The sequence below is a fragment of the Anabas testudineus genome, chromosome 18 (genome assembly GCF_900324465.2).
Source record: "Anabas testudineus chromosome 18, fAnaTes1.2, whole genome shotgun sequence".
NCBI classification, from domain to species: domain Eukaryota; kingdom Metazoa; phylum Chordata; class Actinopteri; order Anabantiformes; family Anabantidae; genus Anabas; species Anabas testudineus.
The window spans coordinates 23512907-23527437 of NC_046627.1; the positions used below are offsets into that span (position 1 = coordinate 23512907).

General features: G+C 40.4%; 1 protein-coding gene across 2 annotated transcripts in view; it reads right to left on the reverse strand.

The window, feature by feature from the left end:
- LOC113157634 (collagen, type IV, alpha 5 (Alport syndrome)) overlaps positions 1–14531 on the reverse strand; it is a 40508-nt gene that overhangs the window by 4751 nt on the left and 21226 nt on the right. The window contains exons 20-44 of one of the 2 annotated variants that reach the window (XM_026353223.1): positions 14233–14517; positions 13915–14004; positions 13647–13717; positions 13053–13244; positions 12795–12963; positions 12031–12123; positions 11835–11939; positions 11524–11621; positions 11289–11439; positions 11064–11177; positions 8770–8937; positions 7809–7898; positions 7404–7547; positions 7152–7250; positions 6964–7053; positions 6532–6671; positions 6310–6436; positions 5868–6047; positions 5721–5771; positions 5241–5426; positions 3404–3412; positions 1762–1770; positions 503–636; positions 278–350; positions 88–159 (exon numbers count right to left, since the gene is read on the reverse strand). In XM_026353223.1, the coding sequence (XP_026209008.1) occupies positions 88–159; positions 278–350; positions 503–636; positions 1762–1770; positions 3404–3412; positions 5241–5426; positions 5721–5771; positions 5868–6047; positions 6310–6436; positions 6532–6671; positions 6964–7053; positions 7152–7250; positions 7404–7547; positions 7809–7898; positions 8770–8937; positions 11064–11177; positions 11289–11439; positions 11524–11621; positions 11835–11939; positions 12031–12123; positions 12795–12963; positions 13053–13244; positions 13647–13717; positions 13915–14004; positions 14233–14517 (2940 nt within the window). The remainder of the gene's footprint in view (positions 1–87; positions 160–277; positions 351–502; positions 637–1761; positions 1771–3403; positions 3413–5240; positions 5427–5720; positions 5772–5867; positions 6048–6309; positions 6437–6531; positions 6672–6963; positions 7054–7151; positions 7251–7403; positions 7548–7808; positions 7899–8769; positions 8938–11063; positions 11178–11288; positions 11440–11523; positions 11622–11834; positions 11940–12030; positions 12124–12794; positions 12964–13052; positions 13245–13646; positions 13718–13914; positions 14005–14232; positions 14518–14531) is intronic. The other variant, XM_026353224.1, reaches the window with a different exon arrangement.

Genomic DNA, 14531 nt, shown 5'->3' on the forward strand with positions numbered 1-14531 from the left:
CACAAAACTAAAGAACACTTACATTTTTGTTGTTGTTGTTGTTTTTGTTTTGTTACTTTAACTGAGAAAGTAAATGTTGTCACCCACCAGTCAATCCGGGGTCTCCAGGATCTCCAGGAGGACCACTGCTACCTGGAGGTCCTGCATCTCCCTTCGGCCCTGGCAATAATACAAACAAAACAGATGTTTGGGATTTGCTTATGATGAAAAACAAGATCAAAATACATTTTGGATAACAGAAAGAGAAAACAACTCTGTAACAGTATTGTAGACTAACCAGGGAATCCAGGAACGCCAGGAAGACCAATGTCTCCCTTTGCACCAGAGGGACCAGGAAGACCGGAGGAACCCTGGTACAAAGGAGGTTCAGACATTTAGACCCCAGCTGAGATACTCCCTCTGACCATCCTAACATCTTAATTCTTAATGTTTACTTAATTAAATTCAAGAATGAAGAGGAAGAATGTGAAGAAAAAAAACTAATTTAACTAATTGATCTTACTGGAAATCCTGGAACACCAATATCTCCCTTCTGTCCTGGGAGGCCTGGTTGACCAGGGGCACCAGGAATACCCTTCTCTCCTTTAATGCCACCACTTCCTGGGGGCCCACGAGCACCCTCTGGGCCAGGTGGACCTTTAGATTTACATGTCAGAGATTCAAAAGTTAGGTACAGTATAATAGGGAAATAACAAATAAATGTTGAATATTCATGTTTCAGTTCAGTATATTCTCATCAAGGATCATTCTTATTTCCATTTATCAATCAAAAATTTTTTTTGTATTTCCAACCATAAAAACAGTTCTATTAAAAAGAGTTGCCATCTACGGGTTGAAAATTTGTTTAATAACTGAAAAACGTGGTAAACTCTACTCTTGCTGTGTAAATGGAGACAGAACTGAACCAAACACTGGTTTTTGCAAAAGATAGAACAAAGATACTAAGAACAGACTGAAATAAACCTGAGTAACCTGATTATAAATCCCAAACATAATCTTACTATACTCCTATAAAATAACATCACACAAAGGAACATTTCTATATTGTCTAGGTATCCAGTACAGATTTTTTTCATTGCTTTAAACCTTTGCAAAACAAAATGGAGTTTCATTACCAAATGTGTGGCTTTTCATTTTCACAAATCTTCAAAAATGTAGAAGGAGCAGATGTAAACAAATATATTTCATTTGCTAGTATTATTTATAAACTACATTATAAACTGAATTTAAAGATGTTCCTTTACATCAATCAAACAACTGTGCGTGTGAATAGAGTATGTTCACAATTCTGTGTATGTGTATGTTTATGTGATTATGAGCAGTCCTGAGAGAAACATCATGTCTGTTCTGTGGGGTAAAAATAGGGTCAAAACAAAACTGCGGTTGTGATGGTTTAGCAGTCAACATAAGGTGACTCATTAATCATTTTCACACACTCTCACAATAAGATACCACAAAATTAACAAATGTATTATGTTAAAGATCAGGGCTGGGATGAATTCATCTTCAAATAATATAAGTTTACAGTTAATGAAATTCGTAGACCCAAATTCTTGGCCTGAAAATCTAATCACATCACACGTTATTTCAGTTTTACATATTTCATATTTTTATCTGAAAGCATTTGAAGTGAACTGACCCCGACCCTGCACGAGACACATTCAAACATAGTTAAATGTCTTCCTTCATTTCCCCTTCATATCCCATCAAAGAGCATGTACCACAGCATGTATCAAAACCATCAAACCACAGAAGTCTAACCTGGAGGACCTACGGTTCCCAGAATTCCCAGGTAAAGTGTAGCCGGGTTGACGGCATGAGGCAAAAAAGAAGAGGAGGTTTAGACAGATGCACACATTAGTACAGAAACACAGTCAGACTAAACAGCAACTGAGATCATTTGGCTTTAAGTAGCTGGAGTGAGCTATTAAACAAAAAGGTTACTCAACAAAGAAGTACACACCGCTTATCCTGTTTTTTTTTTCCTTCTTTTTTCTTTCGTTCGTTAATCTTGTTTGAGTAGAAATGACAGGAGCATTCATGTAATGTAAAACCATTTGAGCTTTTTGCTCTATCACCCAACAATCTTGAAATTTGCTTCAAGTTTGCTGCTGGTGTTCAAAAATGTTTCAAAATGTATTGGTCAACTAGACCTGGGAGGTCACACGGTAGTAAAATAAATATTTATACTTTAATAAATACTTTGTGCACAATTAATTAGGATATATTTAAACTTTGAGAACATTTATAGTCTGAATCCACTGACGTTGGTGAGCCCCTAACTTTTCCTAAACTGGAAACCTGAGGTTAATATGTCTTGGACATGTATCTTTCTCATGCTGTTTCTTAGAGCCAAGACCTGATGAACAACTCCAGGCTATAAAGTTATTTTAGCATAATTTGTTTTAGCAGCTAAGCCAACTTCCAACTGCAACTTCCACATTCATTTTGTGACATACGCTGACCCAAAAAACACTTTTTCCATAGACGGTCATTGAAAAAGGTGAAGTTGTAACAGTTGGTAAATCTAGAGGAGTTGTATAATATTTTATTTTACAGTTCCTTGTAGCTAAAGAGTAAGTTTTAAAGGCCCCAAAACATGAAAATGTGGATGTGTTGCATTTTCCTGACAACAATGTTGAGTATGAGAAGACTTTGATAGGTATAGATTAGATGTCAATCCAGAATCCAGTTTATCTTAATACATACTGTACGCTTTTAAAATCAGGACACACACCACTGCTAGCATGGCTACAGCTTTTTCTACCATGTGACCCCCCATCAGGGCTTAATAACACTTTATTTAAGGATCTGAACATTAAGCCTTTAATCTATGCTGAGCATGTTTGCAATATACTATACCTATATTGAGCTTACACACAAACAACTACATCTCAGTAACAGTCAACAGAGTTGGGATTACAGTATGTGGGTCATACTACAAACTATGATTTTATGTTTCAGGTGAGTTAGTTATATATGAGTGAGTGTTACATGAGTGTTTTTGTGTACATACTGTACAGAATGCATTTATAAGTATTCACATAAGATAAAAGTGACATGCTGATTGGGCCAGAGAATTACTGTGAATTTTAAAATCTAAGGTGCAGTTTGTGTTTTTGTTTTGTTTTGTTTTTGTTTTGATTATGACAAAGAAAAAAATCTAAAAAAGTCGCTTACTTGTTAAAAGTGCATTACCCTATCATCGGTGTGCATGAAAGGTGAAAGAAGACAGTTGTTAGAAAGAAATTAAAAGGTCAGAAATAAAAAAAAAAATAAATGCATTGATTTCCCAACAGGTTTTAGGTGAAACATGTTCCCAGCAGATCAGAGAGTGAAGTTAAACTCGGTCAGTGTTGTTTTAAGGAACGTGCAGTAGACGTCTGGACGCCGTTGACCTGACCTGTGGGACCTGCGACGGCCGGATACACGAGTCATCGCGCCAAGAGGCGGGGCCACACCGCAGTGGGTGGGACCAAGCCACAGGAAACAAGAGGCAAAATGTCATAGCATCATTTTCATCTTGTAACTCTGACACCCCGAACAACAGTTCTGTAGCCTGACACAGTGCTGGTGTGTGGTCACTGCTGATTTACTGTCATTATTTTGTGTTTGTGTTGATTTTCATTCTTTTTATTAGTAATACCTGCACTATTTTTGTGCTAAAAAGTAAACTGACATTTTGCAGATACATGATTTTAATTTTCAGCAATGTTATGTTATATGTTAATATTATTTATACAGAGCCTGTGCATTGCATCTTTATCAAACAGGAAATAGTACATAAACCTGAGGTGTGCATCAGAGTTGTTCACGCTTTCCAGCACAGTGTTAAGCTTTTTCTCAATGTGTATGTTTAACTGTGTGTGTGTGTGTATTGGGACAAACAGTGTCCATGCATATGACTGATTGGTGGAGACTAAACACATTAAAGACAGCAAAGTCAGACACAAACCCACAATACTCTCAACTAGACCTTGTTGGTTGGTTATAGTAGCAGGTAGGGTATGTGTATCTGTCAGGCTGATTAAATCCAATAAACTATACAGATTGCCACAAAAAGACCAAAACCAACAATAAATTGATTGATTTATTGAGCAGACTCAACCTTTAAGATGCAGTTGAGAGTTTTCGAGTTTGTCTCTTGCTCAGCTGTTTCACACCAACATTTCTTCAAAATAATCTGACAGGACCACCGACACTTGGATGCACACCAGTCACAATGGCAAGAAGAGAAGACAGGCATTCACACACACATATTCAGAACTTCACAGCTGTGGAGAGATCATAGATTACAGCTTCCCCGAGTATGAATCAAGAGAAAAAGACAGGGAGTGAGGAGACTTAGGAAAGATCGATTGGTGGATAAAAGAAAATAAACTTGTGACATGGACAAAAATATGGCAAAAACTCATGCTCTGATTGAGAGTGTGGTCAAATCCCATCAACAAACAATGATTGAGGTGTGAGGAACACTCCAGCATTTCCTGGTGAGAAGGAATGGGAAGGTGGAGAAGTGTGCGCGGCACCACAAACTTTTATCATCCATGCTCAGTGCTCTTGACATCGACTGGACAGGTGTGTTGGTGCTCAAACAGCAACATGACTCTTACACCAGTGATAGTGATTGGTGCAACAATGTCCCATGCAAATCAAATTGACATGGAGATGAAAGCATTCACATTTAAAGTGCTGTTGCTGCTATTTACTGCCTGGTTTTCAATGCTTAGAAGAAGATGTAGGAAAAATTATATATGACTCTGAATTAGATGAAGTCACAATATCCAGTGTTCATCAGTGCCCTTTGGTTTTAGTTTGCATCTCTTTCTACTGTAAATTCAGAACTGCACAGGATTATGCTGTTAATTTTTCCATGTTTTTAATATATAACTACAACTATACTGTATTTTTCTTTAGATTTTAAACCCATAACATTAAAATAACAACAATATGAGTCTCATATCAGTGACATTAGACTAAAGGTCACTTGCTCACTGGCTTTCCTGCCTTCATAGTAAATGATGCCAGGAACTGTTGGAACAATGTGTAGTTTTTGAGTTACTACACATGCTAGTCAAATCTTAGTTTTATGTGGTGCACCCGTTGAACTTAACTTTAAGTTAATACTGAAAGACTTCTGTGATTGCCCTCATCTAATATTACCTGTTACAAACTCAGGAAACCAGGCAGCAATTTCTTGCAGCACATTTCGTGACAAATATTACATCTAAGTGCTTTACCCGCTCTTCCAGGTGGTCCAGGTGGTCCTTGGAATCCTTTAGGGCCTTGTAGAGCCAGTCCTGGAGGCCCAGGAGGGCCGATGCTGCCTGAAGGACCAGGGACGCCAGGGTAGCCAGCATCTCCTTTAGAGCCAGGGAAACCAGGACTACCAGATGGACCGGGAAGACCGGGATCTCCCTTAGAACCTAATAGAAAATAAGAATTACAGAAGAGATTCTAACATATATAATAAATATAATGACTGACAGTTTCATAAGAGGCAACTAGAATTGAAGTTTTAAGCTTCCACCAACAGTTAAGGTGCAGTTTACATGGAAGCTTAACGGAAGCAACACTGACTACGTCACAGTCACATCAGTTCATCCCTGGATCTAAGTGGATGTTTGTGCCAGTTTTGATGAAAATCACAAATGTGTATAAAATATTGTGTGTGTGTGTGTGTGTGTGTGTGTCTGCTATTGCTGATAGTGGTATATCACCTGGCAACCCTGGCAGCCCAGCAGGACCAGGAATACCATAACCGGGAAGACCTAGAGAAGAAATTATTTGGAACCATCAATCAAAATTAAAACTTGCAGTACAGTATCAGTAAGAATTCCTTCTGAGCAATATGAGAAGTGACTTACCCAGCTCTCCTTTGATTCCAGCTGGTCCTGGAATGCCATCACGACCTGCCTGGCCTTTCTCTCCTGGCAACCCAGGTGGCCCTGGTCTACCAGGCTCTCCTGGTCTGCCAGGGGCTCCGGTGAGACCTGGGGCGCCAGAACTACCATCAAGACCCTTAGGACCAGGTATACCAGGAGGACCTGCCAGAAAAACATTGAAAAGATGGACAAACCATTAGTCTATGTTGCTTTAGCTTAGTGTTTGGTTTAGCTGGCAGCACCACATCTGAATATGTAGAGGTTTAGTACTGAAAAATAAGACCATTTTTAAAAAGTGAGGTTTGCTCTGATTGCTTATGTTAAACTCTGAATAAAAGTGTTACAAAGCCATCATAAGACAACATCAACTGCATAATAGTTCAACTGAGTTACTAAATCTGATGTGGTCATGCTTCAAATTTACCTTGAAATCCTGGGAGGCCAGGGTCACCTTTAGAACCTGGTACTCCTGGTAAACCTAGGAGACCAGGTGGACCTGCATTTCCCTTGAGTCCTGGACTTCCTGGGAATCCTGGCTGGCCTGGTTCACCCTATGAGAGACATAAAAGAAATAACCCTAAATTTGCAGTTTAAAGTTTCAAAGTTTTTTTCTGAACTAGGAAGCTTAAGAGTTTGTGGCTTGTACCTTGGGTCCAGGTTGTCCGGGTGGTCCTTGTCCGGCAGAACCTGGTTCACCTTTAGATCCAGGGAAACCAGGTATTCCTGGTGAACCTGGGGATCCTGGCTGTCCTGGTTGACCTGGTATGCCTTTCTGCCCTGATGGTCCTGTGATGTGATCACAGCAGCATTCGGTGTTGTGTTAGTAACTAATGAGCACAGACTGACCATCTAATCATTTGTGGTCCATTACTCAGTTATTGTCTAAAATTATATTGAAACATTGTTAGTTATTGTTGAGTCATCCCAGAACCAATCTAGACAATCAAAATATTTCCCAATGTATAATATTAAAATATGAACTGCTTAGAAGTATTTCATTGTTAAAGCCTCATGTCGGAAGAAATGTGGCAACAGCTCAAAAAGGAGCTCAAAAAAGAGCTAGGTGATTCAAACTCACCTGGAAATCCCATTTCTCCCATGCTACCCTTTAGTCCTGGAGCACCAGGAGCACCTGGGCCTCCAGGAACGCCGGGATCACCCTTGGGACCTGCAACAGAACGTAAAAGAGTGCTTGAGAACTCGTCGTCATGAGTTTGTGTTTATTTCTGGATTCATGAGTGTGTCAGCTGGGAGGTAAACCCACACCTGGTGAGCCGGGGAGTCCAGGGCGTCCATCCAATCCTGGCAGTCCAGGATCACCACTGAGACCGGCGATGCCTTTCTGACCTGGAGGACCTGTTACACCTGTAGAAGACACACATGCAAACATAATAATAATAATCCAGTAACAAGTAATCGAACATGTTAACCTATTTATTAAATCTGTTGTTATATCATGGGATTAGAAGTTTAACTTAATATTATCAGAACCCTTTAAGGGTTAGTATTTAGTTGTACCTGGAAGACCTGGATCTCCTTTGGCTCCCTTTAGAGACTGTGGGTGTCCAATTCCTGGAGGTCCTGGGATACCTTGTTCCCCCATCTCTCCTTTATCCCCAGGAGGACCAAGTGCACCATCCCTACCTGGGTATCCAGGTTCACCTGGGGGAAAAGTTAGGTTGGTAAATACAAAGTTCCAACAAAACATGTAACACATTTTAACATGGTATGGTTGATAAACAAAACACAAATGTGGTATTCATGTATTTCAGTTTTCTGTTTCATGTATTTACAGTTAGTTAGTTTCAGCTAATATCTATATATTGAAAAATTTATCGGTCACACTCTACTATTATGCATACAATTAGTGCTTTATGCACTTGTAATGAGTGAGGTAGGGTTTGTGCATTTTTGTGTGAATACCCTTAAGTCCAGCAGGGCCAGGGGCTCCAGGGCTTCCTGGACCTCCAACAGGTCCTGGAGTTCCCATGGAACCCATATCTCCTTTCTGACCTGCATCCAGTCAGACATTAGAAAGGAACAAAGTTAGAGCAGAACTAAAACAAGGTATGCAAACACATTTGATAGTAAATATCAGATATATTTACACAGTTATACATAGAAAGAGACACAAGAGGTAGCAGAAGTTATATCTGTTCTAAAAGCTTTTATATGGTAGATTATTACTCATTCTCTGAAGGCATCGCTGATGTTTTTGGTCCATATTATCATCTAAATGTTTTTTTTTTATTATTTATTCAAATGAAGCACCTAAACCATTTTTGCAAAGATGAAACGGTTTTGTTGCCAGTTGTTTGTTAGCATCCAAGCAAAAAAACAGCCCCTATGAGGCTTTGACAGCACCACAAATTTTACATTCATGCAATGTTGACAGAACAAGAAGAGTAAAGCTACTTATTATTCAGGATTCTGGAAACATTCAGACATTACTCCCAGATAGTTACCCTCAGCCTCTCAGGCAAAACATATAATGGGCTTAAAATGACTTGTAGCAGTTAGTTTCAACAAGTTAAAACAGATTAACTGTTTGATTAGTTAGTGAGAGAAATAATTGTAGAAATAGAAATTTCCAATGTATCTACTGTGTCTCGGTGTGAACCACACATGTGAATGAGATATGTTGATTATAGCTATTTGGATTAGAATATCAGGACAAAGCCTCACCTCAGGAATACGGGTTTAGGTTTTAAAAAACAATAAATGAAACACTAGCTGAGGATATTATAACAGTCTATTACTTTTATTCTCACTTAATAATCACTTGGTAACCAGTCCCTTCAAGTTAGTTGTGTCAATGCAGTCATGCCAAGTTTAATGTTTAATGGTGTTTTTTTTTGTTTGTTTTCTAGTTTCATTGTTTTACCTGGCAGTCCAGGCAGGCCATCTGCTCCTGGTCTTCCAGGAGGTCCTGAAGGTCCAACTGGTCCCGGGGCACCTGGGAAGCCAGGAGCTCCTCTGTCGCCTGGCAGACCTGGGATGTCAAGACCCGGTGGGCCAGGGTCTCCTTTTTCTCCATTTGGTCCAGTGAATCCTGTAATGGTGACATTAAGATTTTATTGTCTGGCTATAGAAATGTTTTTGGACTCCAGGGGCTTCATTTATGAACTCCATGTACAGTTACACAAGCTTTCAGCCATTTCTGCACATAAATTTTATCAATTAATACCCTTAATCAATTTCTGCTATACAAACATTTAGAACCTTTCTTGACTAGACATACCAACACATTCCCGGTGGAAAACAGCTTTACTGTTGAGCATGTAATAAAGGGTATGCTGTAAACTATAATTGCTGCATTTCCATTTCCATTTGGAAAACAATATCACTTCAGTACAGTAAATGATGCATTGATGTCTTAATTTCACCTTTATTTGTTATTGTGTTGATCTTAGGTTCTCATCTACTGACAACAGAGCATAGTTTGAATAACTATACTTTACTATAACTTGCTGACAACAGGCATGAGGCAAAGAAGGCACATCTGCATGGCATGAATCTCACAAGGATTCACACACCACGTCCCTCACTACTATTCATTGTAATCTGTATTGCACCAAAGATATGTGGGCACAGTACAAACCCTAATAAACACAATGCAAACTACAATCTCCAGCAACAAAACAGGTACACATGAAAAGTATACTGTACTTAATTTATGTCCATAAATAACATGCAGCATCCATAATGTGTGCTGATGTGCTGTATTTTATTGTACTGCTTTTGCCCACAACAAGTAACTCTAAACAAATGAGGGTAGGAATAGAAGTATCACAGGAATGTGGTTTATAATAGTTATTCATATTTAGAATGTAGGAGGTATTTCTGTATGGAAATCAGCTTGTACGTGCGGATTAATACAGAACAGCCGTTACCTAAAGTTTTGCATGTGCAAATTTGTTAAAGAACTATAAGTTCTGTTCTTTATACCGACATTTACAACTTGTGTTACGTGAACATGAGTAAATGGGGTTAAATCCTAGATTTACTGTATAATCTTACAATGCCGTGTGCATCTACCACATAATGGTACCAACCAGCACCAATATAGAGTTACAATACCTTTCTCGCCTTGGCATCAGAGCATCGCAGGTAAGGGAGGGGCGTGTTTCAAAGCGCAGAGGATGGCGCGTTGAATTAAGCCGAAGATGAGATGAGAAGAAGACAGTATAATGCATAAATGCATTAAAACATCTATATGAAGCTGGTTTTTGAAGGGACATTTGTGTCACTAAAATGTATGTGTCACGCAATAAGCACTTGATTATTTTTAATTGATTAATTTTAGTTTGCATGTTTTGGAATGGAAGAACAGCAGAAAGTTGAAGTGGTCAGGTTGATGCACATATTGGTGAACAGAGGTTAGTAAATGATTGGTGTGCTCGCAAAGACATCGACTTGAGTGACATTAAAGTGGCGAGCCCTGATGTGTATTGTTCTGTGATAGCAAAGCTGTGCAAAGAACTGTGATGCAGCCAAGAAAAGTGACAATGTGACAGTAATTTAAAAACAAAGGGCCGAGAGGTGGCACTCATATAAAAGTGAGGACAAAATGTGATCAGGCTACGATTGCCATCCAGTGGCCCAGTGGCGTGGTAACCACTTATACACAAACACTGAAAGGCATTCAATCTGTCCACACACCTTAATCACCAACAAACCCACAATGATGCCTGTGCTTGTGAATCAACGAAACAAACTCACATTACATCTGGTGCTCCAGTGCAAATGAGTTTTACAGTAATGAACCAACCGTACCGAAAGGACACTCACACACCCTTACAAGCCCAAAACCCTTAAAATGGGTGACTTTCACATACCAAACATGCTAACAAAATTGTTAACACACAAAGTAATGACATGCACGAATAGAGTACACAATGAAAAACAATGTTACAAAAAATATGACTTGTTCTACAAACATGCTTTGTATAAATCAGTTGTAAAGAAATAGCCTCACTGTGCATGTGTCAGATTTAATCAAAGCAAAGAAAAATTACAATCTACTATAATTTACTGTGAAAATACACAGATTTTGTTTTTTTGTCCACAATATTTTTCCAATGAACTGCCACCTAAAATAGTAGCTTGCGCACACAGTACCTACATCAAAAAATCTATGTGGGAACCTACTACCTAATCCAACCTTATGTATTTTACCTGGTAATCCCATCTGGCCTGGAGGTCCAGGGGGGCCTGGGGGTCCTATTGAGCCTGTAGTAGAGGGTCCAGGAGGGCCACGGGGGCCAGGTATACCAGGTAAACCAGAGTTGCCTTATACAGGGAGGAAGGAAAGTGAGTGTGAGCTTGGTGTCCTGTCAGGTGGTTTTGATAACTTCATGCACATGTCCCTTTAGACAGATCAAATCTACAATTGGAGATTACCTTTCGGTCCTGGAATGCCATCTAATCCAGATCGTCCCGGTGTGCCAGGGGTACCAGGAAAACCAGGATCTCCCTTTGGTCCAGGGAAGCCTTTAGCTCCAGGTGCTCCAGGTAAACCAGGTGGACCAGGAAGTCCAAAGCCAGGTTCACCCTGTCACAAGCACAGGTATTGATTATTAGTTAGAGTGCCTTAGTTAGTAGAGTGCCTTATTTGTCTGTGTATCTGTCAATGTACCTTGGGTCCAGGAAGTCCCGGCTGGCCAGGGCGTCCATCAACTCCTGGTCTGCCTGGTGCTCCAGGAGTTCCTGACTGACCAGGGATACCTTGGATTCCTGGAGAAGAAAAAACAGTCAGAGGCAACCAGAGGCAAAAGGAGAAGAGAGAAGATGCTGTGGTATAAAAATAAGAGCTACAGTGTAGGTGGTAGCAGTTTGTGAAGCATGACGACAAAAATGCGCAAGGAAAAGGATGATGAGGTTGCAGGAGGAACTAGAGAGTCCAAGGGAAGGTAGAAGAAGAGGATGAGTGTTCACTGGTATTCTTACCTTTTACTCCTGGGGGTCCTGGGAGTCCGATGCCCGGGAGTCCAGGTTCACCCTTTGCTCCTGGTAAACCAGGAAACCCAGGTTGTCCGGGTTGACCTGAGTTCCCTGACAACCGAAAATAACAAAAAGCCAATCAGATAGTAGCTACTTAACTCTTTAAAACAAGCTAGTCATCTAATGTAAAATAACGGTGTACCTGGTACACCAGGCAGTCCAGGTTCACCATCCTGTCCTCTAGGTCCTGGTAAGCCTTTCTCTGCAATCGTCGTGCCTGGTTCACCTTTGGGACCTGTGCAGTGGAAGAAAAAACAGGAAAAGGGTAAGAGAATTGGAAAGTGAGTTTTAAGGGTAATAAAATGGTATTTAATTCCATGAATTGGTTGGTAATTGGATGGTTTCAGCGAGTGAATTGAAGGTAAAGCTTCAGACAGAGAGATAATGTTATCCATAAAATGATTTAGTGAGACTTTAGAGTAAATAAAATACTAATATATTTTATATTTTTTCCTCAGCCATATTATTTGTATAAGGGCTTTTATTTTAAAAAATTATATTAGTCATCTTTTAAAACTGAAGAAAAAGAAACAATGCTTTCAGAATTTCATGTGATCGAAGGTTTAGGCTACTGTAACATAACAATACAGCTTAAATGCACCTTTATAATATTTTAAAATATATTGTCTGACTTAACAATATTAGACAGTTCCAGCTGAATAGATAAGTAGATAAACAACTATAAATAGGCTTTAAAAGAATATACATTCACTTAGTGATACTATTGTGATATATGGTCAAACAATATGTTGATTAGTAAGATGAATTAGAAGAAATAGTCAGATATTGGCAATAACTCAAGAACCGAATGACCTGTCCTCTCTGCTTCAGTGTCTTGAGCATAACACTGCCCCAGCCCAGGGAGAGCAGGGAATTAGCAGTTTAGAACTACAATAGTCTTCTTACCGGGTGTTCCAGGAGCTCCAGGTCTTCCTGACACGCCCTGGATACCCTTCGCTCCTGGAGGCCCCTGAGGTCCAAAGCCAGGGGCACCTGGTGGACCCCTGTCCCCTGGAATGCCTTGGGCACCTGGATCGCCAGGGAGTCCTCGTTCTCCTTTCACCAGCAGAGAGCCCTGTCAAACAAAGTCACATTAGCTGTGAAGTGAACCATGAAGTAACGGATCCATATGAACAACTGACAAACTCAGTGAAAGGTACCTACAGGAATTCCTTTGGGCCCAGGAGGTCCAGGTTGTCCATCACGACCAGGTCTACCGTCTAGGCCGGGCAGGCCAGGTGGTCCAGGGAAGCCAGTATCACCCCTTTCGCCCTTAATACTACTGACTGTAAAGGCTTCACCTGGGTCTCCTTTTTCTCCAGTGAGTCCTGGCGCACCTTGGGGACCAGGGGCACCCTGAAAAGTGTAAGAAGAAAGCAATTTAGTTTGGTAGGCTGGTAGAATCTTAGTTTGAGGTTAGATTTGGCCAATTGGCATGAGAATTAAATTAAACTCAGAGCTAAGCAATTAATGGAAGGATTTGTGAGGCAGATAACAAATAATAATATTCAAGAATTTAAAACGTCTACTAATGAGACATGGAGACAAGTGATTGTCTCCTTGTTGTGAATGAAAGAGTGCCAGTGTAGAAGTGTAGTATACACATAAAAGACCAATCACATTGGGGTTGTAATTCTTTAAAATCCATTTACCAGTAAATGATACTTTCGAAGCGGTTCTCTTACAATTCTTTAATTGGAGCAGATGTTCAGTGCTGTAGGTGTTCGTTAAGGAACTACAAAGTAAAAAACTACTCACTGGGAGGCCAAGGGTACCAGGAGTTCCTGGGAATCCTCTGTCTCCTTTGATACCTTGGGCGCCAGGAATTCCTGATGGCCATCAAGCATCCAGCAGAAACAGTTATTAGTGTGACACATAAAGAGAAAAAGATAAAATCCTTATGTAGTACTGAGGAAATTCAAGTAGCCAATAATAAATACCAATTAAACTAGTAATCCCAACAGCCAACTGTACTAATTAAGTACCACCGTGCCACAAACAACACAAGTGCATGTTTATGACTTACCAGGGAATCCAGGTGGTCCTGGGGGTCCTTGGGGTCCGGGAATCTGAGAGATGCCTCCAATGCAGTTTACGCAGGTGTCGCCCTTCTCACCTAAAACAGCAATAAACATTAATGTCAGTAGTTTCTGTGGACAGATGTGCACATAAGGGTGGGCCACCTTATAATAATCGTCCTTTTGTTTCTGGTCATCGATTGTTTTGGCTGACAGGAAGTGTTATGAATATTTATTCTTACCTTACTGTTCTTATTCTCCATTAATGTACAGTTAGGTGCAGCATACAAATCTGTGAATGAATAGCAATGTCTGTATTTGCTCACCTTTCTGGCCGCTTTCTCCTGGGAAACCTCTGTCTCCTGGCACGCCAGGACGCCCAGGCTCTCCAGGGATGCACGTTTGTCCAGTAGATTGTCCTGGAGGTCCAGGAGGCCCTGGTGGACCCTGGATACCAGGAGTCCCTTGACGTCCTGGGGCACCTGGCAAAGAGATCCCCGGAACACCAGTGTCTCCCTTCTGACCTCTCTCTCCAGGCAAACCTGGATTTCCAGGCACACCAGAACCACCAATGGCAGGAAGTCCTGGTGATCCAGGAGGTCCTGTTAAACCTGAAGAAGACAGG